General features: G+C 53.1%; 1 protein-coding gene across 5 annotated transcripts in view; it reads left to right on the top strand.

Moving 5' to 3' along the window:
• Positions 1–303: 303 nt before the first annotated feature.
• COL5A1 (collagen type V alpha 1 chain) overlaps positions 304–24,621 on the top strand; it is a 168,859-nt gene continuing 144,541 nt past the window's right edge. For 2 of the 5 annotated variants that reach the window (XM_077139687.1, XM_077139695.1), the window contains exon 1: positions 304–424. In XM_077139687.1, coding sequence (XP_076995802.1) covers positions 304–424 — 121 coding nt within the window. Of the gene's footprint in view, positions 425–8,827; positions 9,256–9,288; positions 9,630–24,621 lie in introns of those variants that run through there. The other 3 variants (XM_077139680.1, XM_077139670.1, XM_077139715.1) reach the window with 3 other exon arrangements.

The raw sequence follows: 24,621 nt of genomic DNA on the forward strand, positions 1-24,621 counted from the left end.
GCGGCGGCCAGGAGGAGTTGGAGGAGGAGGAGGAGAAGGAGGCGAGGGCAGGCGAGCCGATCGGGGGTCCCGGCCGCCCCGCGGGCCAAGGTCGAGCCCTCCCCGCCCCAGGGCGAGCGCGCCAACCGACCCCTTCCCTAATAGCCCCCGCCAAAAAGGAGAGAGCCGGCGACCAGCTCCCCATGACTTCCTAAAGTTGTGCGATCGCCGCCGAGTCCGCTGCTCCGGCCGTGCCCCGCGCCCCCCGGGCGTCCCCCTGCACCCCTCTGCGTCCCCGTGCGCCCCAACCCGCGCCCCGCCGGCATGGACGTCCACACCCGCTGGAAAGCGCGCAGCCCGCTGCGCCCCGGCGCCCCGCTGCTGACCCCACCGCTGGTGCTGCTCCTGCTGCTGCTGCTGTGGGCGCCGCCTCCGAGCCGCGCAGGTAAGGGCGTTCCGGGGCGCGGGGGACGCGGGGCCTGGCGGGGACGGCAGGAGCCGGGGCTCTCGGCCCGGGCGCGGCTGTCATCCCCGGGAGCCTGCGCCTCGGCCGCGCCGGCAAGCTCCCCCACCCCGCCCCCCCCTTGGATTCTGGAATGCACGGGCCGGGGCTCCAAAGGCCATTTGTGGATCAGCCGACCCCATCTCCGCGGTCGCGCCGCTGCCCCCTCCCCAAACGGGCCTGCCAGTGGGGCTGTCGCGTGAGTCGGAGGAAGAGTTGCGGGTTGGATCAGCAGCAGAGGTCGTAAATGAGGCGGGCAAACTTTTGTGCTGAAACCCCTGTGTCCTTTGCTGCGCATCCCAGGAGCCCAGCCCGGCCCCCACAGCCCCACGGGAGAACTTCCTCTCTTGAAAACCGGGGAGGGACGCCCCCTAGAGTTTGTTCCAGCGGGGCCTCCTCTGGGGCGCTGGGGAGTGACCACAGAGCTTGAACCCCCAGCCCTGGGCGTCCCCTCCTTGCACCCTCCCCCTGCAGCTGGGGGCTGGGCTGGGTTCTGGCCTCTCTGGCCACCTAAGTGTTCCGTGGCAGTGGGGGCCCTCCGGAGGACTCCCCATCCCATCCCCTGACACTCCTGACACTCCCCCACTCCCCCAGGCAGCTTTTCTTGGGAGTTTCCTGGTCAAAGTTGGGTGATCCTGGAGCCCCCCATGAGTGGGCCTGCTGGTTCCCTGCTGTGGGACGTCATCTACCAAGGCCCGGCCAGTACAAGGAGCCCCGCTTCCGGGGAAGGTCTCCATGGCCCCGGGCCTGCGCCTGCCCCTGCCTGGGTCATTGCACTTCCAAGTCCCTCTGACAAGGCTTTCTGCGAGGAAGCATCACCTTTGTTGGTTGGCTGTGGCAGGGGGCCCCAGAAGGTGCCCTGACCATCCTCCCCATTGACAGGAGGCTCCAGAGCAGGTTGCCCAAGGTCTCAGAAAGTGGCTGGCAGACAGAAGGGGCAGTGGGCAGTGCTGGAGGCAGCTGGACCAGCTGGTTGCCCCCTAGTGAGAAGGGACACATTATGGGCTCCCCCTTTTCTCCCTGCACCTCTGTAATTTGAGGACATTTGGGAAGAGTCACTTTCCTTGTACAGAATGTCCAGTTAGTGCTTGAAGGGCTAAAGAGAGCTAGCGGGGGTTAGGGTGTGGGGCTCTGGGGACTTGGGGTCTTAATGTGCGTTGCCACCAACTTGCCTGTGGCCCCGGACATATTTGCTTTCTGTTTCTCCGGGGGTCTGTTGAAGGCGTTGGGCAAGACCAGACGCCAGAGCAGCAGTGGTGGGGCGGGGTGGGGACCCGGTCTCAGCTGTTCTGATGGGTCCAGCCCCTGGACCTCAGGAGGGATCCTTTGGGGGCAAGTTGGTGGCCGGTGAGCTGGCCCGGGCCTCTGGTGTTGGTCCCTCTCCCCATCCTGCCTCCCACCCACTTCAGGACCATCTTCCTCCTTCTCAGAATTCTCTTCCTAGGGAGCTTCCAGGCACAGCGCCCTGCAGGCAACAGTGCAGGGGGGCCCGTGGGCGCCGCTCGGGTCGTGGCTGAGGGGCTGGACATTTTGCTTTTGTTGAAGCAGACTTGTAGAAGCTCATGAAGAAGCCGCTTTTTTGGGGTGGATTTGACAAACCGTCTCTGCCTTCCAGGGTGGGTCCCCACTTGGAGTCATTCTCAGTGCGAGGCCGAGGCCGGAGGGGGTGGCTCCTCCGGCTGCGGGGGCGGGAGGAGTGACCAGCAAGTGCCTTTTCTTTTCTCCATCTTGGGCTTTGCCCCATGTTTGCGGGGTTTTCTCTGAGCGGGACTCTTTTTCCCTACCTTCTCCTTGGCCAATTGTGTGAAGGAATGAAAAGTCAGATTTCATTTGGGGCCCTTTAACCTCATACCCGAGAAGGGGGGTCTGTGAAATGAAACATGACCCCAATATTTGGAAATTGAGGTCATCTCCTCATCACGTCATTGGCTAGCGCCAGTCACGTGATTGCTTTTTGCAATAATTTGTGGGAAGAGGCAGCCAAGTTTTGTGGGACCTGACAAATACAAATGGTTAAATTTCCTCTGACTCAATGAAGTTGGCCGGAGAGACATCCTCCCCCCACCCCCCAATAAACAGCCAGTGGGAGGAGTCCAGAAGTCAAGTCATTCCCAAAGGAAGCCCTCTCTCTCCGTCTGGTCCAGGACCCAGTGACTGGGAGGGCTGGAGCTGCGGTCCTGTCGGGTCTGCGCCCCCTCAGCAGTGATGTCAGGGTTTCTCCCTTCTCTGATGATTACCCCAGGGCTCTTCCCGGGTGCTGGCTGGAGGCGGCTCCCTTACTCCACCCTGCAGATAGTTCTGGAGTCTTGCCATGGCCACGCCCTTGCCCAAGCAGCGGATGCCGCCGGCCAGCTGGCCCCAGCCCCTGCCACTCCTCCTACCCTCTAGCTGTCAGACCCTGCCTCCCCAGGCCCTGCCTCCTCCCTGGGCTCGAGGCAAGACCCTGGGTGCCTGGGCAGAGTCCGACGTTGGTGCTTCCCTAGTTGTTGGAGACAGGGACGTGTGGTAACTGTCGCCATCCCCTATTGGTGACAACCGCAGCACACAGACCTGCCAGGCGAGGGGTGCTGACAGGGAGCCCGAGGAAGGGGGGGCAGAGACCCTGTTCCTGGGCCTTGAGTGAGGAGATTCTCCTCCTACTTGGCAGGGCAGTTCTCCATCCCCTTGCTCTGAAGTTTTCCCTTCTCATTTCACATCAGTTTATCAGCACTTCTGGCAAAGGCCCAGGCCAGCGCTGCAGTCCCTGCCTGCGCCTGCGGGCCCAGCCCCAAAGTGGCCCTCGGAGGGAAGGAGGGAGGGAAGGAGGGAAGCAGACGCTCCATTTGGCCAACCAGTGTTCAAGTCCCTCCCCCTCCCTCCCTCTCTTCCTTCTTTCCGGCCTTCCTTCCCTCTTCTCTTCCGTCTCTTCCCTCCTCTTCCCACTCTTCCCTCCTCTCGTCTATGAATTGAATGCCTGTGAGAGGGAAGGCCCCCTTCTCCCTGGCTGCTCTTCCTTTCAGCCAGCTGTCTCACACCTCCTTCTGAGAGCCTGGGCCCTGAGGCTTTTGTATCTGCAACTGGGAGAACCTCGGGGAGGCTGAGGTAAGGGAGGGGGAGCCCCTTGTCCCAGAGCTCACTTTCTGATGGGGGTGGGAGCAGATGTGGACATGCTCGTTTAACTACCAAGTGTCCTATAAAACAAACCGGCAGGGTGAAGTGGAGTTCACTCACTGGAGTGAACCGGGGAAGCTTCCTGGAGGAGGTGACTGTACAGCTGGCCTTTTCCCCTTCCTTGATGACAGAAAAGCCCCCTGCCCTCATCCACCTCTGGATTTAATCTCTCCCTTCCTTCTTGGCAGAACATTCAAAACTCTGAGCCCCTGTCCCCTGAGGGTGTTTCCCTCGGCTGGAAAGCCCCTCTTTAACGTAGTTGGCAGGCACCCCCAGCCTCACATTGGTTCCTGGAGGTCCTGCCAGCAGAGGTGCCTTGAAGCTCAGCCGAGGGAACCTTCCTCTCTCCAGTGTTCCCCTCTAACTTGGGTTTGGGAGGGAGGATGAGTTTCTTTAACCCTTTTCTGTCCCCTGCTTCCCCCATCACCCAGCCTTCCAGACCCATCCAGAGCCAAACAGAAGGCTGGGATGGGATCCTGGGGTCCTTCCTGCAACCTAGACCTGACGGCACCCAGCAGCCTGGGCCTGGGGGGACCCTGCAGCCTGGGCCTGGGGTCCTGCAGCCTGGGGGTCCTCTGAGAACGGTTTTGGGTACTTGTGCTGGGTGGCAGGCAGTGGAGTGGGGAGACGAAGGGGCCCATGTGGGGTTTGGGCCAACTTTGGCGATTGGATTGTAGGATCCCAGGGGCAGTGCAGACATTAGAGGGTCCTCTGTGCTGAGCTTCTTGCCACTAAGAGGTGCTGAGGGTTGGAGATTTGGCCCGACTGAGGCAAGTCCTCGTGCCTCAGTTTCCCCCTTCAGAAAATGGGGAGCATAGCGCTGCCTGAGGCGGGACATGCTGCCATCTCTGTGCACACCTGACATGCTGTGAGCCCCTGTAAGTGGAGGATGCTGTTATTGCTCCTGTTTTGAGTGGTTATTTTGCAAAAGCAAAAGGCACAGTATTGGTGCAGTTCTCTTTAATTGTCAGCATTCCAGAGGGAGCAAAGCGTCCTGAGTGTCTGCGGCTTTTTCTTGAGCCAGATACGTGGAGGAGGGTGTCCGATGCTGGGCCGTGTGAAGAGGGTGTGTGTGTGCGCATGCACACGTGTGTGTGTGTGTTGGCACCCAAGAACGGAAGGAATCCTGCTCTGTCTGTCGATTTGTGGGTGCTGGTGGAGGTGCGTCTTGTCAAGGAGCCTGGGTCACTGGCTAGAGCACAGGGCAGGGAGAAGGTGAGGTCAGGCCCCAGAGGCCCCCGTTCCAGGCCACACCCTCATCTTCCTCAGCCTCAGTTCTCCATCTCTGCATTGGGTTCACTTTCCCAGGTCAACTGTGGGATCACTGTGTGGGTCTCAGGGGCCATGTGTGTGAAAATGCCTTAAGGCCGGTTCCAGCATTGGATGTGAGTGTGTTACCTGTTTATATGTAAATGTGCTGGGACATGTGCATGAGATGTGTGTGCACCCATGTGTGTGAATGAATGTGCCTGTGATGAGTGCACGGGGCTTTTGTGTGTTTACGTATCAGTATGTTTGATTTATCTGTGTGTGTTTCTGAGGGTATTTGTTGTATATGATTGTGCATGTGACATGTGTGTGTATGTTTTTGCATGTGTATGTGCCAGTTTGAATGTGATATAACTGTGCCATGAGTATTTGTGGGTGTGTGAGAGTGTATGAGTGTGCGTGTGTTTGTTTCTGTGTCAGTGTATGATGCATCCATGTATTTGTGTGTGTCTGTAGGTGTATGTGTGTGCCTGAGTGTGCGTGATGTTTGAGTTTCTGTGTTAGTGTGTGTGATACATCCATGTGTCTGTGTGAGTGTGCACACACATCCATGATGCGTGTGCCTGGATTTACACAGCCCTTCCAAGGTGCCTCTGCAGGCAGGGCCTGGGGCTTTGAACAACTGGCAGCAAAGCAACTTTTCCTTGCCCATTTCATCTCTTGCTGGTTGGCAGAGGACGAGAGGAACGTGGCGTCAGGACCCGCGGAGCCCACGGGGTGGCAGTGACGCTCTGGGCCCTGACACAGGGCAGGCAGGTTCCAGCTGAGTCGGGTAATTGGAGTCTTTTTTTTGCTCACAGAAAGGCGATGCTGTATTATAGCTCTGCTTCCCCCTGTATTTATGTTCTCCCATGTAATGGACGCATCTGGTGTCAGCACTTTGCCAAATGCTAATTTTACAATTTCTGGCCCGGCTTTTGGATCCCTTCGAGTCCTGAAGGTGGAGTGCCTTGGCCCCTGGAGGCAGCCTCTGCAGCTGCTCACAGGGCTTGGGGCACTGAGACCAGGGCGCGGCATGATGGTTAAGGAAAGGTGGCCTGGGGCTGCATGGCTTGGGTTCAGATCCTGGCTCCACCTCTTACCAGCTGTGCGTTTACCCTACCCATGCCTCGGTTTCCTCCTTTGTCCCCTGGGATGACAGTTATTGCGTGGTTTCAATGTATCACACGTCCAAAGTGCAGGGCAAGCTCTGTTATGGCTCTGGCTGTCCTCATGCCACCATGCATTCCTCCCTGTCTCACCTGCAACCTGTAGCGGTCCTGGCGGCAGCACCCTCGCAGGGTCAACTGAGTGAGAGGAGATCACACAGCCTGCCCGTGGGTTTCTCAGGTCACTCACCACCCGGGATCCGCGGGGCCCTACCCTTGACTCTGCTTGCCATCCTCCCTTTTCAAGAAGTAACTGGGGTGCAGAGACGACCCAAGACCTGCCCACGTCCCTCCTCGAGGACTCTGGTGTCTGGCTCCCTGCGGTTGGGTGGGCAGTTTGGGGAGGCGGCGGTCTCTGAAGGCTCCATTCCAGGGGTGGGCACAGCTGCTTCCGGTGCCCCCGGGGCAGAGGCTATAGACCGCGTGCCTGCAGCTGGGATGGCCAGTGTAGGCAAGGGGGTCACTTTGGGTCACCCATGTCCGATGGTCCGAGGCCCCAGTCTTGTCTGGCTGTAGTTTTCCTGATCGTGTCCAGTCTGAGCACCAATCCCATATAAACAGCAAATGACACCACCCTTTGGTGACTCAGACCTAAGAAGCGGAACCGCAGTCTGACCCACTTTTCTCAAAATTTCATTATGCGGCGCTCCAGGCTAGGGCCCCGCCCACTCGCCCAGATGCCCCGCCCCGTGGAATGGTGGGCGCCTTTATTTCCCATCCCCTAGACTTGCGTTCTTTCGGGGAAACCCGTTCTATCTGTCTCTTCCTTTCTGGCCAGCAGCTTGGCAGTAGGAACCTGACGCTGAAATGGCTGTGTGGAGCGGGAGTGATTTAAATGAAAGAATCTCTGACCTTGCAATTTGGAAAACTAGTGATGTCACAAGGAGAAGGAAGAGTGAGCATTTTAACCTAAGTGGAGAGTAGGAAGTGGCTGCCGTCCACTCCGCCTGCCTGTGGACTCACCGTAGGGGACGTGCAGGGAGGAGAGAGCCTGGCTCCCTGAGAAGGGTGAGCTGGGAGCCCAGAGAGGCCGGTATCTAAGGAAATCTCAAGTGACGGTGGTTTTGTGTGCCCAGTCTTGATGGACCTCTAATCAAGTCAGACCTGGGCCTGGAGTGCAGGGTGCCCAGGTGAGCAGCAGGTGAGCCGCACCTGCCCTGCGGGGGCTTCTGTGCAGCACCTGAGCTGAGCACAGGTGTTTTCCCGGGAGTGAGGCTGTAAGTAAGGCTTCTTACAACCTTTTATCCTGATGTAGGCGCCTCGAGCCCATTCCTGAGGGCGCACCCAGGCCAAGTGGGGGCATGAGCAGTGGCTCCGTCTGCTCCAGGATATGGCACAGAGGCCAGAGGCATTGAGTCTTAGCACGAGATCTGCGACCCCAAATGGTGGGGAGGAGCGTGGTGGCCTCATGCCTTGATTTTTCCTTCTTCGTTTTTGACACCCGAGAAAGTATACTAGAGGGCCCAGCAGTCTTCTCTGTTGTAGTTCCATCATGAGAAACACTGAGGCTCCTTCTTCGGAGGCCAGTGGCCCAGCAGTCTGCTGAGTGGGCATGGGCGACCCTGTCCCGCCTGGTCATGGAGCCCATTGTTGGGGCAGTGCTAGCCCCGTGTCCAAGTGCTGCTCACGCCGGGAGGGTGGCCGTTGGCATGGGGGTTGGACCGGGTGCACAAAGGGGTGGGGCCCTTGTCCCCCAGCCTCTGCCGGGCGTCTCCTTGGCCTCTCAAGGCCAGACGGGTCCTGGGATGCTGAAGCCGCGTTCACAAGGGCCCCTTTTCAGGGAAGTGTCTTTTGGGTGACCGTGACCTTCTCAGCGCTCCATGCCTGGTTGCATTTACTGTGATGTGTCTTGACTGCTCCTTTCTGCTTTTTCCTTTTCTTTTTCCCTTGAGGACAGCCTGAAATGCTGAGCAGTAGCTCCGGCTCCCTCTGTCTGGACTTTCTGCTTTCTTTTCCTGGAGAAAGGTGCTAAGGGAGAGAGCCACCTGTGTCCGTGACCCCGGTGGATTTTACAGAAAGAAGTGACACAGTGACACTGGGGACACTCAATTCTTCTGGATCTGACCATATCCACACCGAGAGGGCCGGACTGAAGCACGTTGTTTAGATGCAAGGGCAGGGAACAGGGTTTCACTTTTTAAACTTGTGGTTTCTATTGCAGTGAAGTATACGAAGGACAAAAGTCTTTTAACCATTTTTCCGTGAACAGTCGCGTGGCATTGAGTGCTTTGACAATGGTATGATTTTGACGGTTGATTGTCCTCTAGGGAACTGTTGGTGGTTGCGGCGGGGAGACCCCAGGTTGACACCCGAGGTCAGAGGAAGCGTCCTGGGTCCTGGGGTGGCCCTGAGGGGCAGGCCGGGACTCGCCGGCAGGATGTGGGGGGTGACGGCCCCTCCAGGCAGGTGTCCTCAGGGTCCTTCTCCTTCACCTGAAGCAGGTCTATGCCCTGAGGCTCACCCCAGGTGCTTCTGTCCCAGGGGACATTTGGCCGTGTCTGGACACATTGCCTGTCACCACGCGTGGGGTGGACGGGGGCTCCTGGCCTCTGCCAGGTGGAGTCCGGGGGCGCTGCCGGCCCCTGGCCACGTTCAGGGCAGCACAGCCTGTCGCCTCAGAGACCCGTCCGGCTCTAGGTGTCCGTGGGGGAGGTTTTTAGGGCCGAGAAAGAAGGGATAAGGTTTGGGTCCCTCACCCCTCCGGCCTTGGAACAACCAACCCCTTAGGTCCTGGAGGGTCTCCTCCTGGACTAGACCCTGGGTTCCTGTCTGAGGTGGGGACCAGCTGTCTTCAGACTCATGTGTCAGGATTCCCAGGGGTTTAGGAGGCCCCCAGTGGCCCCGCCCCAGCGCTTCTGGCCCTGGAAGCCCAGTCGGGGCCCGGGAGAGTGCGTTTCCAACCGTCCCCAGATGCTGCCTGGGCTGCTGGTTCAGAGACCCTGCTTGGATTTGGGGTCCTGCGTTCTATCACAAAGTGGGGGGCAGAAGGGGCCCACGTGCTGGGGGAGGGAAAGGGCAGGAAAGAGGAGACAGGTGCTCTCTCCTGGCGTCCTCTCCCTCTTCTCCATCAGACTGGAGAGATGATGGCGCCATGGTCCCGCCCTCGCCGGGGGGGACAGCGCCCGCCCTGCTCCAGAGGGGAGCCTTCCTTATTCTGCACCGGGCTGCAGGGAAGCTGGGAGGTGGGGAAGACAGCACCAGGAGAAGGTACTTACCACGGGGGCGGCCGGAACGGTTTATGTTCATTGTTACTAGAGATTTCAGACAGTGAACCCCCTCACCATCCATCCTCCTTCCCTCCAGCCCACTCCCCTCCACCCCTGATTCTTTCGATTCTTTCGAGGCACGCCCCTGACATCACATCATTTCACTTGTAAACATTTCAGCTTGAGTCTCTAAAAGGTAAGGACGCTTTTGCAAAACTTAGCCCCGACAGCGCTCAGTGATTTTCGTTCGTGCCTCTTCTGGAGGGTTTCCTCCCTCTGAGATCTCGGCTCCACGTGGCACCCCAGAGCGGGTGCCTGCTGGGTGCTGGGTGTGAAGGGGAGGCTGCCCCACAGTGGGTGGCATGCCTTTCCCAGGTAAGTGGGGGACTGTGCCCAGACTCCTGGAGAAGGCACTTGGGGGTTCTCATGAGGGCCTCTCAAGCCGGCTGCCCAGGCCTTTGGCCTTGGGGCCAGTGTGCAGATGAGGAAACGGAGGCATAGGCTGGTGAGGAGGGAAGGGGGACCCCAATCCCAGGGTCCTGGACTTGGCATAGCTTTGTTGCCCAGTGAGGGGTGGACAAGGAGATGTCCCCTGCCATGGTGGCTGGGTCCTGGGACTGCTGAAAAAGCCTCCTGGGCCTTGAATTTCCACTTCAGTGAGGTGGGTCTCCAACCGCCAAGGCCTTTCTCAGATTTGTAGGTCTTGTCACCGAGAGTTCTTCCTGTCCAGGGCAGGCTCTGCTGATGTCACCTGCCAAAGCCTCCAGCGATGGGAAGCTCAGCCTCTTTAGGGCAGGCCGTGCCTGGGTGGCAGGGAGTGGTATCTGGATGTCAAAGCCACTTCCAGCTGTTATGCCACAGTAAGAATGGAAGCTGAGACCTTCTTGAAGCTTCTTGGCCCACCAGGGGCAAGGTGGAAGCAGCCTTTTCTTCCCTTTCATGCTCTCCCCTATCTCTTCAATGCTGCTCTCTAGAACCTTCCGTAGGGGAGGAGGAGCGAGATAGAGGCGGTGCAAGCTGGGCCTGAGTTGGGTTTTTGGGCTCCAGGGATCAGCCTGTCCTCACTTGCCCTGCAGCTCCAGGCCTTCCCCCCCAAATGTGGACAGCTCTCTCCGCCCTTCCCCGGGGCCAGGTCCCCTTCGATTACAAACAGCTGCCTGGCCTGGGAGCCAGAGTCACAGGCGCTGGGGAGGGGCTTCTCTCCAAGAGATTGGTCAGTGGGGCCGAGGGGTATGTGGGGGGTGGGGGTCCTAAGAGGGAGCTGCTGTCCTTCCTGCTCCCTGGCCAGGGGTCTGCACCCTAGAGGGTTGGAAAAAGTGCAGGGAGCCTGGGGCATGGGAGCCTCTGGGCCTGCAGGGTGGGGGAAGTTCAGGGGTCCAGGCACTCCCCAGGACTAATACCTGAAGCGGATTAAAAGGGAAAAAATACATGAGCAGTGACTGCCTTCCTGAGGGTTTTCTCTGGAGGTAAAGAGAACAGCTCTCCTGTTGTTTTCTTTTCTCCCTCTCTTCGCTCTCCTCCCCTTTCTCCCTTGCCCCTCCCCACTTCTCTCTTCCCCTCCCCTCCCTTCTCTTCTCTCCTCCCCTCCCCTTCTCTTTTAACCTTATCCTAAGAGCTTTCACATACCATTTTACTCTTCAGGCATCTTTCCAAGGTAAGAGGTGTCACCCCCATTTTACAGATGAGATAATGGAGGCCCACAGAACAGTAGCCTAGGACACAGTCGAGTTGGGGTCTTTAAAATAGTGTATGTGATTTATGGAAATTGGATTTTATCCAGCCCCTTGGGAGCATACCCAGTGCTGGGAGGACAGGCTCTCACTAAGTTTGTGCTACCAAGGCCAAGAGGGGTGCTGGTCCCACCCAAGCCACAGCCACTTTTTCTCCTTTATTGAGGGGTCTTCACGCTGTCAGTGGGGGCTGAGAGTAGAGGAGGAGTTGGCCAGACGCCGCTTTGTTTGCCCTCTCTCCTCCCTCCTCTCCCTCAGTCTCTCTGGCCCCGGAGGGTGGTGGAGCGCTGGAGCCTGCGTTTCAGGGGTAGCCGTGCCTTTGGCTCCCGTCGTTCGGCGGCCACTCTCCAAAGCCCCCCAAGTCCTGGGCTCCGCAGTGTTCTCTTCCGTACCATCTCAGACGGAATCTTTAGGATTAGGTCAGAGCCCTGTGCTCAGCGGCAGATGGGGTGTTTGTTTAGGGGCCAGCAGCCCTGCTCTGAGTCATGTTTTCCATTTAGCGGACAGCAAGGAGCGATGGGGGCGGGTAGCCAGGTAGGCCCTGCCTGTTTAATATCACTGACAGGCGGAGTAGAGAGACATGGGACCCTCTGCCAGTGAGCCAAATGTTGTTGAAGATAAGGGTGAGGGCGCTTTAGAGCTGTCCCCTCCGAGGGCTGAGTGGGGGCGAGCAGTCCAGCAGAGGTCCTCAGAGTTCAGCCAAGAGGGTTTAGCCATCACCTCTTCTGGGTCAGGGAATCTGGACCATGCAGGGCCACATCTTTAAACCATCAGTCAGAACAGAAAATCACCCCCCATTCCCCCAGAGACAGGGCTCCGAGGCCTTGTTTCTGAACCCGCCCTTTATTTTATGTGCAAAAGGCCTGTGATGTGTCCACAAGGCCAATGAGAGTCCTCAGACCAGCCAAGGCCAAGGCCCAAAGAGGTTTACTCTTGGTTTTCCCTTAAAATGAACTGTACATCTAGGGACTTGCCAAATTTCTCAGAAGTGTCACTGTCTGGCCAGCCCACCTACCCTTACTGTGTGCCTCCTACCAATACTTATGAAGTGCCAGAGGGAAAGTTAAAAAATTTCAGTGTACTCAAAACCAAGGGAGTGGGGCTTGTCCTTCGTATGTGGTCCAGTCTTGTTTTGTAGGTTACCTTGGAAAGCAGAATTCACAGTAAACAGTGTAAAGCAAAACCCTAGCTCATTGTAAGGTCCCCAAATCCTCAAATTTTTGTCCTTTAGTCAAGTGTCTGGCCAGAGACCAAATGTACAAGTGTGGTCCATCTACAGGCCAAGGGTGGTATTGCAACTCAGCTCCACTAGGCATTGGAAAGCTAGGCTTGCCTTGAGTTGTTGCTATGACAGCACTCTCATGTCGTCATCCCAGGTAAATCTTTTTCTTTCTGTGCCTCGGTTTCTTCATGAAATACAGGTGATGGTATCTACCTCAAAGCTTGCGGTGAGGGTCAAACAAGTTGCAATTCAGATAGCGTTAAAAACACACAGGGACTGTTACATCTCAGAGCACTTGCAGTGATGGGTTGAGTTGAAAGTGCTCTCTACATCATAAGGCTGTTTGCTGGCCCCAACTGTTACTGTGTTTTGAGCTGGGATTTCAAAGCAGTGTGGGTAGATGTTAGGAGGCCCGGGGAGCCCGATTCATAAGGCTGGGTTTTCCGGGGAGGGTGGTCCATGCTCATCACACCTTGACTTGCTGGAGGAAGGGGGAAGCTGAGGATCTGCCCAGTGTCCCTCAGGAAATTTGGTCAGGGAGGTGGAAGAATGCTTTCCCATGGTGTCCATCCAGGGAACCTGTCCATTGCTACTTGTTGGATTAGAATCTGTGGGTTCAGGGTGCCACTGGCTTTTCCCTACATCTGACATTAATATGAACTTGGCGAATTCACAGAGCAATTTCAACCATCCCAGTTCTTTCAAGGAACCCCCAGGTCAATCAGCAGTTTGAAGCAGGGTGTGCATGTGTGTGCAGATGTGCGTGTAAGAAGGTGTGGGTCTGTCTTCCTGGAGTCTCCTGTCCCAAAGCATGTGGCTGAGACCAACGTATTACATGCCTCTGACTCTTTAGTCCATTAATGATCCCGAGGTTGGTATTCTCTCTTCTTCCCATGACGATTGTCCCAGGTGACTCAATGAATAGTCAGCTAATCTGAGCATACTTGAGATTTGAAGGGGGTTCTTGGCAACTCCAGCACCTTCCTCTTTGCAGAATCCCATACCACCCCTCCCCCACTGCCGCCTCCCCCCCCCCCACTCCATCTTGATAATTTCCCTGGCTATCATCCTGCTCCTTCTTAGCTGTAATCTTTCTAGATGAATCTTTGCAGGTCCTAATAATTTCCAGAAACCTTTATGCTTCCAGACCTATTCTGGGAATTCTTTAAATGCTATTAGCTTCTGCTCACTCTTCCAACTACTTCCTCACTTTTGAGTCAAGGCCTTCCCTTGTGCTGTGTCTGTTCTCCAAGACGTCCAAGCAGGTGACAGGGTTGGCCCTAATGCCCTGAGGATGCCCACATTCTGCCCTTTGACCCTGGCCATTTCACACTCAGTGCCGTCAGATAGCTGCAATTACAGGTTGAGACTTGACCCTTCTGTGCCTGCCTCTTGTGCCCTCACAGTCTTCACTGCCAAATCGAAGCCCAGATGCAAGCAGTGGGCTCAGAGCATTTGTCCATAAACTTTGATGCCTGGCCAATATCTTGGCCAAAAGAAAACAAAACAATCCTCAGAAGAGGGGTAGCTTTGTCTCTTTTCAGCCACTTACTAAAATATTTCCTGATCTGATTTCTTCTGTGGAATAAGCAACCATGCATAATTGTACCCCAGAATTACCCTGGCATCCGTGTTGTCCTGAGCCATGGTCCCCGGGATATGTCAGGCTTAATGTTCGGCACACATTTTTCTCTGATGACTCAGTTCGTTTCTCTCCCAGCTTTGCCACCTCCTTTCTGTCCACCTTCTCTTTCCCAACGCCTGAACAATCTCTGAAGCCTATATTTTCAGGCCGGTCTGTGCCAGCTTGGCATGCATGGTTCACTTTCAAAGTCCTTCCTGGCACCTAACTGGGGGTGCAGTGCTCACTGCCCCAGGACTTTTGAGTGTCTCCAATGGGAGCATTCCTTGGAGATGGGAGGCTGCAGATCAGAACTGGGGATGATGCAAGAGAGCAGTGCAGCTGAAAGAACTTCCTGGTAGAATTTCTCTGCCCTCGCGTAGCCCTGCGTCCTTATCACTCCCTGCTTGGCCTTGGCTTTTACAGCTTTAAAGTGGGGATGGGTTGGGGAGGTGGGTGGCTGCCAAGTTGGATGGGAGGGCGATAACTCTCATGAAATACTCTGGTTTGGAAATCGGTGCATGGAATCTGTTGTTCATCAGTCTTTGTTGGGCCACATATTTTGTGCCGAAGTTTATAATTCTCAACTCAGAGCTGTTCACAGTGGAAGAGCCTCGGCTGTCCTGTGGAGGGAACCCAGTCAATATTTGTTGTGCACCTACTGGGTGCCACGCCTGCCCTGTTAGGCTTGGTAACTGGAAAATTAATGGTAATGCAGCTTCTGCAGGAAACTCAGAGACGTTTTCGTGGGCGTGTGGGATGTTTAAAGCAGGGTACGCGCGCGTCACTTCACCCCGACTGGGATAGAGCCCCCGCCTCGGACGCTGTGTCTGGCCCAGGGAGCGGACAGAGTGCCCTGCATGGGGCCTTGGGAATCCGGATCCTGTGCTGCAGTTGCCGTGGTCGATGGCTTTTCCCAAACCCAGCACATCTCACCTCTGTCAGCTGCCTGCTTCTCATGACAGTGCCGTGAGTGGGGAAGAGCAGCCAGGACGCCAAGGTCAGAGGTCAGTCAGCTGGGGACTGCGCTGCTGGCCAAGTGGCTGTCCAGCAACGTGTCCCCCCACGTCCCTCCCCAAGCTGCCCTGTAGGTGAAGGAGGCTCAGTGGACTCTGTGGGAGGGTGTTCAGCACCCCCTGCAGGGAACACGTTGCAGACCTCAGAGGAGGGGGCGACGCTGGCCAGGTGCTGGTGGGTTGTGACTGCTGCAGTGTCGCGTCAGCTGAGCCCCTCGGGGAGGCCACGGCCGCTGGGGGCAGGGAGAGAGGGCAGGGGGTGGGCTGATCCTCTTGCTTCAACATTTCCATCTCCTTTTCCTCCTTTAATAACTGTTTTTGATGGAAAAGGCTACATTTTCAGAATAGACATTTGGAAAACACAAAAACAGAATTAAAAAGAAAGTAAAAAAAAAATTGGTAATCGCCAAATGCGATCACACTGGGGCTGAGTTCAAAAGAAGAGGAAGGGAGAGGGATGTAGGCGGAGGCGGATCTGGAACCCCTGGGGTTCCCAAGGCCACTGTGCCCTGGCGGAGGCCGACACTGGGGAGCACAGGGCTCTCCTTTCCTCACTCCTGATTCCCTGGAGGCATTCTCATGGCATTTATGACACACTTGTAAAAATCTTATGGGTAGATTCCCAATTCATTTAAAGTACCTTCTATTGTTAGATATTTGGCTTGTTTCCCATTTTCCAATATTATAAGTAATCTTGCATTGATAAAACAAACTCATGTCTGGTATTACTTCAGCTCCTTCTGCTGCTCTCTAGTGCCCCTTGGGCTGCACCTGGGCCCTTGGAAAGGAAAGACACCTTGGAGGCTGGGGAGAGCAGAAACCCCTCCTTGGGGGCAACTGGCTGGATGGGTGCCTAGCAGTTGCTCCCTGGCTTTTAAAAGATGACACACCTAGGAATTTAGTGTTTGTAAAGGCAGCGTTCTGCATCAGCTGGGACAGGATGGCTTAGTCATTGAACAAGACTGCAATGACAAAGAGACCATCTGGGAAAACAAAGTTGACCCCCTGCCTTGTGCTTGCCCTGAAATGTGGAATGCATTGCAGATGGACCAAGGATTTGAACTTTAAAAACGAAACTATAAAACTACTAGAAGAAAACATGGGAGCCTGGGTTTTATAATCTCGGAATGAGAAGGTCTTTTTTAGTATGACCCAAACCCCAGAAGTAATAAAAGACAACATTTGACTCTATAAAAGTCAAGACTTTTTGTCTGGTCAAAACAAAACACAAAGACCAACAAATCACCATAATAAAAGGATCTGCAAAATATAAAGGGACTGACCCACTTGTAATATTCACGGGCTCCTGCAAGTCAATGAAAAATGTCAGCAACCAAACAAAATAAGGGAAAAAGGACAGGAATAGTTCTCGGGAGAAAAAATACAGATAACTTTTAAACCTGAGGAAGGATACTGACTCTCACCAGGAGAGATTGCAGGTGAAGCCCCTGGGGACACCATTTCTCACCTCGCCAGGCGGGCAAAGGACAAGCCCTTCAACCCGGTGCTGCTGGGGAAAGGGCACTGGAAGGGGTTCTCCCGGGTCTGTCAGGACACTATAAAGCATGTGCAGGGAATTCTTCTGGGAATGTGTCCTGTGGACCCACTCACACGTGTGCAGAGACCTACATCCAAGGCAATTGTGCAACAGCCTCTGGGAGCACAGAAGATCAAGACGACCAAGAGTCCATTAAGAGGAAGCTTTTTAGATAAATTTTGGAGCATCTGTAGAATTGAATACCGCGGGTGAAAGAAAGAGGAAGCTTTACACTTACTAAAATGGAGCAATCTCCAAGATAGATTTGGAATCACATACAGAAGATTCCTGATAGTATAAATCCATCTCTATTAAAAGAAGAGACACACAAATCTAGACTTGTCCAGCCACGGGCTATGTGATGGGATGCACAAAAACCAGGCTTGTGGTTGTCTCTAGGTGGCAACTGGGTACCCAGGCATCCAGTTCTCTCTTGCATCTTTTGAGTCATGCACCCGCCTTGTCCAAACAGGGGGGTGGATGGAAGGCAGAAAGGTATGCAGGTAATAGAGGGCAGAGACAGAACAAAGTGCATGCGGGGTGCTGGCCCGGGCCTGGGTGTCTTCCCAGCTGACAGGCAGCTGGCTTTGGTTGGGATGGCCTTATCAGTTTAAAAAGTCTGTGGTCCTCAATAAAAATAAAACAGAACAAAACAGAAGGCTGGGTAGGTCATACGCATATCACTTGTTGATGGACACCGTGTCTTATAAACAGGGACGCACAGATTTTCAGAATGGAAATTGCCCTTGGCAATTTTTATCCACTCATTTTACAGGTGGAGAAATTGAGGCCAGGAAACAGCTCACCTCAAGTCCTGGAGTAGTTTGGGGCGGAGAAACCAGAGCCAGGTGTCTGGACTCAGGGCAGACTCCTGGGACTGCGCTCAGGACCCCCTGCCCTGGAGGGTTTCTCTCCTGGGCCACCCTGGGCTTTGAGGGCATGGGGGCACTTGATGGAATTCAGGGGGGCACATAGGTCAAGCTGCTATGGGCCAGTCCTAGCCCAGTGCCCTTTGCACACTACCTGCCACTTAGATCTCCAAGGGGCTCTCCGAGGTCAAGGCCCTTTGCCTCTTCTGCTCGTGGCCTGCAGGAGCTTGTCCTTTCTCTTGGAGGGGCTCCCCTCATTCGGGACCCCTGGAGGGTGGGGTGTGGACAGCCCATCGCATGGTTCTGCTCTGGTGTTGGGTGTGGGGTGCTGGCCTGGGCTGAAGGGTGGCACTGACCCAGGGGGAGGTGAGGGCATCTCTGTAGCCTCCCTTGGACTCAGTTTCCTCATCTGTGCCATGGGTTAAGATTCTGGTCCTTTCTAAAGTTCATTCTGCTCTCCTTTCCTGGTGTATATGTTGAGTTACCTTTGCCAGGTACCTTGAAACTCCTTGAGGGCAGGACCTGTGTTGTGATGGTGACGATGCGGTGATAGGTGGAAAAACGGATCGGTTCTGAGCACCTTTGTTGGGCCCAGCCCCTGGCTCCCCAGGCACTTCCTGCTTTAACCCTGGGAAGGAGGTGCCAAGAGTCAGTTCACTCTATAATGGAGGAGCATGGAGCCGAGGACTGAAGGAAGTTGCCAGAGCCACGTGCCGAGGCCTGGTGTGTCTGGGGGCCGCAGCTCAGAACCTGTCGGTGCAATGCCATCTCCTCATTTGGTCTCACTGAAGTGATGGGAACACACACGTTGTGTCTTCTGCACAACTGGCAGCATCCGTGCCTTGAGAGCTCTTGACTCAGTCCCCCTGCCTGTGCCCCTCTGCCGGCCCTGGGAATTTGGAGATACTCTCCAGGTATTTTGGGAAGGAGGGGCTCTGCCTCGGGAACTTCCCTGGGAGTCAGTAGGAAGGCCTGAAAGTGCGCCATGGACGCGATGGTTTTACAGTGGGAAAGCTGCTAGTGGACGTGCTGGCATTCAGCCGTCGATGGGTGGTGCTGGCTATGAGTGCCCTCTGGCACGTCCGATTCCATGTCACCCATGACTCCACACCGGCTCCATGGTTCCCTTGCTAGGGCCCAGGTAGAGGCTTCCTGAGGCTGCTGGCATCATCCCTGATGCTGTCTCTAACTAGCCTCATCTTTACTTCTAGCAGCAGAGACACCTGCCATCACGAGGTTCATCCCTTTGCATAGTCTTCAATGACAGGTGACCTCAACCTCCCTTGCCAGCTGATTCTCTGCTCAAGGCCTCTCCACCTCCTGAAAAGGTGGACCAGCACAATATTTTAAGAGTCCCTCACCTGGGGGACCTCGGTTGTTGACAGCCAGGGGAGGAGGTTGTGATGACTACTGCCTGACTCCAGGGGAAGGGACTGGGGTCAAGCATTGAGGGAAACAGAGGTCCTACTGTTCTGGAGAAGCTGAAGTTCCTGCTCCTTCCCTGGGGCCCTTCATGCTTCCTTTGCAGAAGTTCCAGGCTGGAATATTACTTTTCCCCTGAACTTCAGCCACTCTTCTTCCTACTAGAGGAACACAGAGCTGTGAGGGGGTTGGGGAAGGAACTGAGAGCCATCTATTTGTTTATTTATTTATTTATTGAGTAGTGAATGGTGGGACCTAGCAAGTCCAGTTAATCACAGTGCCAGAGACCAGAAATAAAAGGTTGGATAGGCCCCTGCCTACCAAGCCCTACAACCCAGTGGGCATGGACAATCCCTGGAGCATGTGCTAGATCTCTTAGGTTGAACCATGTGAAATTGTGCTTTTGTGGGCCAAAAAAGATCAAATAGTATCCATTTCACATGGTTCAGCCTAATATTCTAAGAGTAGGCATGGGGGAGGGCCACTGATCTGGCTTGGGGATTAAGAAAATCTTTCACAGAGGTAGTACTGTCTGAGCTGAGGTCTGGATGATGAGCAAGGAGTGGGAGTGGGGGTGGGACAGGACTCCAAGCAGAGGGAACAGAATGCCCCAAAGTCTTGCTGCTGTATGAACTTGGCCTTTTGGTGAGGGGTGTAGTGTGGCTGGAGCAGAGTGCGAATGGGGGTGGCAGGAGAGCCAGAGGGCAAGAGCTGAGGCCTTGGGTGTCTTTAATTCAGTTTAAATTGGCAAAGGTATATTGCCATCTTCATCCATGCCACCCATCCATCCATCCATGCATCCACTCACCCATTTATCCACCCCATTCATTCATACCATCAATTTACCTATGTTCCAGTCTAGTCATCTGTCAAGCATCTTCCATACTCCATATTCACCCATTCATCCTTCATCCATCCTTATACTCTTCCGTCCATCTACCTGTCATCCATCCATCTACTTATCTATCCACCCACCATCTACCCATCCACCTATCCACTAATCCATTCATCCATCCTCCATCTAATAGCATATTCATCCATTCATTTAACTATCTATCCACCCACCCATCTACCCATCCACTCATCTCTCCATCCATCCATTCATCCTCCATCCAACAACATGCTCAGCCATCCATACACTCAACTATCCATACACCCATCTAACTGTTCATCTATTCACTATCCATCCATCCATCCATCCATTCGTCCCCTTATCCACTTTCCAACAACATACTCTTCCATTAATTTACTCATCTATTCATCCACTTATTCACTCATCCACCCCTCCATCTATCCATCTATCTATCCCACCCCCATACTGATCCACCGATCTTTTATCCGTCCATCTACCCATCATCCATCCATTCATCCATCCAGCCACCCCCTTACCCATCCATCCAACTATCCACCCATGCATCCATCCTTTCTTCCTTCACAGGGCTGGGTCATCCCCTCTGCCACAACAGTTTGCACTAATGTTTTGCATTGGGGTAGTGTATGACTGTCTCCTCAGTGGTGCACAGAGCAGAAGGTGAGAAATGACTGAGTCACTTCAGGTCCCGCAATGCTTAGCATAGTGCCAGGCACAACGACCTTCTCAAAGTATGCTTGTTGGCTTGAACTGAGGAGATAAGAGAAATCTAATTGCAACATCAGTAGACTGTACAATCAGAAAAACAATGAGGGACTGACTATTTAGGAGCCAGGAGAGAAGGGAGCTATGGGAGTAGCTGGGAAAGTGGGAGAAAAACTAGGGCTCTTGGCAGAACTAGGATCTGGACAATTGGAGAGAAGCAAGGAAAACGTTGCAATTAGTGGTTAAACATGAGGTAAATTCCATCTTTGGAACTGGATAGCTTTTCTTGACTATAAAGTTAAAGCATGCTCATAATAGAAAATTTGGAAAAATATCAAAATGCTTCTTTTTCTTTCACATTTTTTACTTCATGTGATTGAGCTCATGTGTAGAAAAATAGTTGTGTTCCACTTTGGGTCCTAGATACTTTCCAGTGTCACTATAAACTCTGTAAATATTGTAATGGTGGCCCAACGTTGCACTGTATGCTTGTATTATGGTTTACTTAACTGCTCCTTTCATGTTGATTTGGACTGTTTCCAATCATTTGCTGTTATAAAAAACACTTGGATGAACATCTTTCTGATAAATCCTTTCTGCCTCTCCTAGGTCCTTAAAAAAGATTCCTAGACTATGACTCACTGAGTCAAATCATAGGAACATTTTAAAGCCCTTTGTATCTTGCAGAAATTACCTTCCAACCAATAGCGGGCAAGCATTTCTAGACTTACCTGGCAGTTTTATCAGGTGTAGAAGCCAGGTGGACCCTGTGCTATAGAATTGCACTCTCTACACCATTATATGCCAGTTACTCCCCCTTTCTGCTCTGAGGAAGCATCAGAGAACTGTTACTTAATGCTAGTGACCTGGTTTGACCTGTGCTAGGTCCCTTGGGCTTATGTGAGGCCACTTTCCTTGTCCAAGGGAAGGTGCAATCATTCCCACCTTATAGGGTGATTGAATAATAACTCATAAAAATTCAGAGTGGCACATCCCTCCTTCCATTTAGCCTGAAAATATAAGGGAATGTTCTAGAACCTAATGCTAATTATCACGCCTGCCCTTTCCTTCCTTTCCTTGGCAATCTGGGCATTGGCTGAGTCCCTGGACAGATAGACACTTCTGTGGGCAGATCCAGAGGAAGAGACAGTGCTAGATGAAGGGCCTGCTGATTCTGGGGTCTTCTCCCCACCCGTGTGGCCATGTGGAATGCATGTGCTTAGGGTCTGCCTGGGAGCAGTAGTGAGAGAAGAGTGAGGTAGAGCTAGGGTCTGGGAGGGCTGCAGAGGGAGGTGAGTGCGAGATGCGGCCTGGCCTGGGCAGGGAGTAGGGGTTGGAAGGGAAGGGCCTTCTTTTCCCTTTGACTGCAGCAGCTGACCTCATGAGCCCTGGGCCAATAGGATGAATGCTGGGCGATGGATTTTTCAGCAGTACAAATGGGCTCCACTTGGTGCCACAAACTCTCGTTGTTCACCTACTTCCAGGAGGCTGGCTGAGGCCTATGAGCCTTCGTGAAACCGCCAGAGCCTGTGACGCTGCCCACTGGCCGAGACCATGACCCTTCGTGACCCTGGGCTCTCAAGGCTGAGCTAGCCCACTGGGTGTGGGTGCCGGCAACTCAGCAGGGATTTGTGGTGTAGACTCGTGGGCGATGTCTCTGGAATCTGGTTTTGGACCCTGCCACCAGTTAGTGTTGCCTTCTTTGGGCTAGTTCCGATAGTCACTGGGCAATTATGCCTTCACTTGGTGTCCACGTAGCCAGGGTTGAGTCATAGCGTAGAGAGTTTTGCAAACTTGCATAGCTCTAATAGTTGAAAAACGTCTGCTGGTCCTGGGAGAAGCCTTGTAAAATATTCCTCCAAAGGTCAGAGTGACCGAATGAATAGAACTGACCGAACTCCATACGGAGGCTTCCCAGCCTGTGTTCCAAAAGCGGGTCTCTCTGCATCTGAAGAAGGAGCCATGCGTTTTGGAGGATGAGATATGGGCAGGGGCTGATTTACAGACAGAGGCTTTGAATCTGTTACAACAAGTTTGTTCCTTTTGACTCCCTTAATCAGATTGTTTGCTTTGAAACATTTAACAAGTGTCAAAAGTGTCCCCTGTGGTCAATTTCTTTCTGTTTCTAAAGCTGTCCTTTCTAAAGTGAATCTAAAGGCGAACGCCAGCTGGGGCCAGTGCTGGGGGGAGAGCAGTGTGTGACAGACATTTGCCTTTTGTCCACAGCTCAGTCTGGAAGGGGGCAAGGGGGGCTGGGGTCTGGCCTCCAGAGGCTCTGGGAGGACGAGTGGGGGTGGGGTGGGCGCACCAGGCAGCCCCCAGACTTCTGTGGGGTGTAGGCATTCCTGAGGAAGTGCACACATGGTTCTGTTTCATAAAGGCCACTTACAAATTGCCCTTCAGCAAGGTAAAGACCCACAGAACTCTTGTCTTTCCCTGTCTGGCAAACGTGAAGAAAGGATGGTTATTTAATTGTATGTCATTTCCTGCAGGACAGCCACTGACATTTATTATTCCATTAATTTTTTATTGAAAATTAATATGTGGACATATAGAAATATTAAAAATAGAATTGAAAGTCAACCATAATCCCTTACTTGTTTATTATTATTATTATTATATCAGTTTTTATTAAGTACAGTCATAAATTACTTAATGAACATTTTGATGTACGTATCAGTATTCTATGTCTGTGTCTATAAAATTGGGAATATTTATTGATTTATAACGGTTGTAAACTTAAAATATGAAGAATACATTTCAGTAAACTAGGAGTAGAAGGGAGCTTCCTCAATTTGGCAAAGGGCATCTCTATAAAATTACCGTAGTTGCCAGCATACCTAGAGGTGAGTGTCTGAATCCTTTCCCATGAGATCAAGAACAAGGCAAGGGTGTCTGCTTTCAGGATTCCTATTTGACATTGCACTGGAGGTCCTAACCTGTGTAATAAGGCAAGACAAAGAAATAAGCCATCAAGATCAGAAAGGAAGAAGTAAAACTGTCTTTATTTGCATAGCACATATGTGTCTACGTTGAAAATTCTAAGGAATTTACAAGATTTAGCACAGTCTCAGGATATAGTAGCAGTGGACACTTGGAAATTGAACTTTGTAAAAACCATTATAAGCAAACAAAGGATGCCATGAACATTTTCCTAGCTGCTTAACTATTTTTCTAAAAGATGTATATTAATGTTAGTATGGTCTTAGGATACGGATGTCCCAGGTTGGAACATTTAGTCCTTTCAAGGTTGCAGGCACTGCACATAACATTGTGTCCAGCCTCTTTGCCTGAGGATTGAGCTTATGTCTGTCTCTTTGTTGGGGCAGATCCCTATACTTTCCAGACGACATACAATGTGGAGCTCCAGGTTGGTCCCTAGAAACGTTTTAGTTTAGACTGAATGAGAACATCTGTTTACTTAAATCCTTGCAAAAATTTGGTGCATTAAAAAAAAAAAATCTTTTGCCAACTGTGTAAGAGACAGTGGAGAGTTCTTTTAACTTTTGTTTATTTAACTACTAGTGGCAGGGACATTATTTGTCTTCCCTGGCCCTCCTTTTAGTTGTAAGAGTTTTTAAATATCATATGGTATTTCTGCAACAAATACCTTCCCTGGTTTACTGTTTGCTTATAGGTGCAGCAGGCTTTGCTGCATAGTAACCAAAGACATAGTGTCATAAAACAATAGCACTGTTTTTACTTGATTATGACTCTGCATCTGGAGCAGGTCTTGGTGGAGACAGACCCCTTGCCAGTTCCAGGTGGCATCAGGTTGGGTGACTTGATGGGAGCTGGAGAGACCACTTCCAGTATGGTTTTGCCATGTAGCTGGCAGGGTGGTCCTGGCTGTTGCCTGGGTCCTGGGCTTCCCCTCTCATGGGAGTCTCTGAGGGGCTGTTTGGGCTTCCTCATAGGATGGTGTATGGGTCATTCCCCTGTTGGTTCATTTGTTTGTTCATTCATTCACTTTTCTGGGATCTCCTCTGGGCTAAGCACTCTTCTCCCATTGGAGAGCTCTTCCAGGAACTCACAGTCCATGGACACAGGAGGTCCCTGAGGGCTTCTGTGCCAGGGAGAGGATAGGTGTTTTGGTTTGCTAAAGTGGAGAAAATGCAATATACCAGAAATGGACTGGCCTTTAACAATGGATGGGAATTTATTAGCTTACAAGTTTACAGTTTCTAAGGCCATGAAAATGTCTAAATGAAAGCGTCAACAAGATGATGCCTTCTTTCTGAAGATAGGTTTCTGGAGATCTGGGACTTCTCTCTCACATGGGAAAGCTGATCCTTCTCCCCTGGGTTTTGTTGCCTTCAGCTTCTGGCTTCTCTCTCAGCTTCTCTGTGTGTTTCTCTCTTTTAGTTTCTGTCT

Source organism: Tamandua tetradactyla, chromosome 2 (genome assembly GCF_023851605.1).
Source record: "Tamandua tetradactyla isolate mTamTet1 chromosome 2, mTamTet1.pri, whole genome shotgun sequence".
In the NCBI taxonomy this organism is placed as follows: Eukaryota; Metazoa; Chordata; class Mammalia; order Pilosa; family Myrmecophagidae; genus Tamandua; species Tamandua tetradactyla.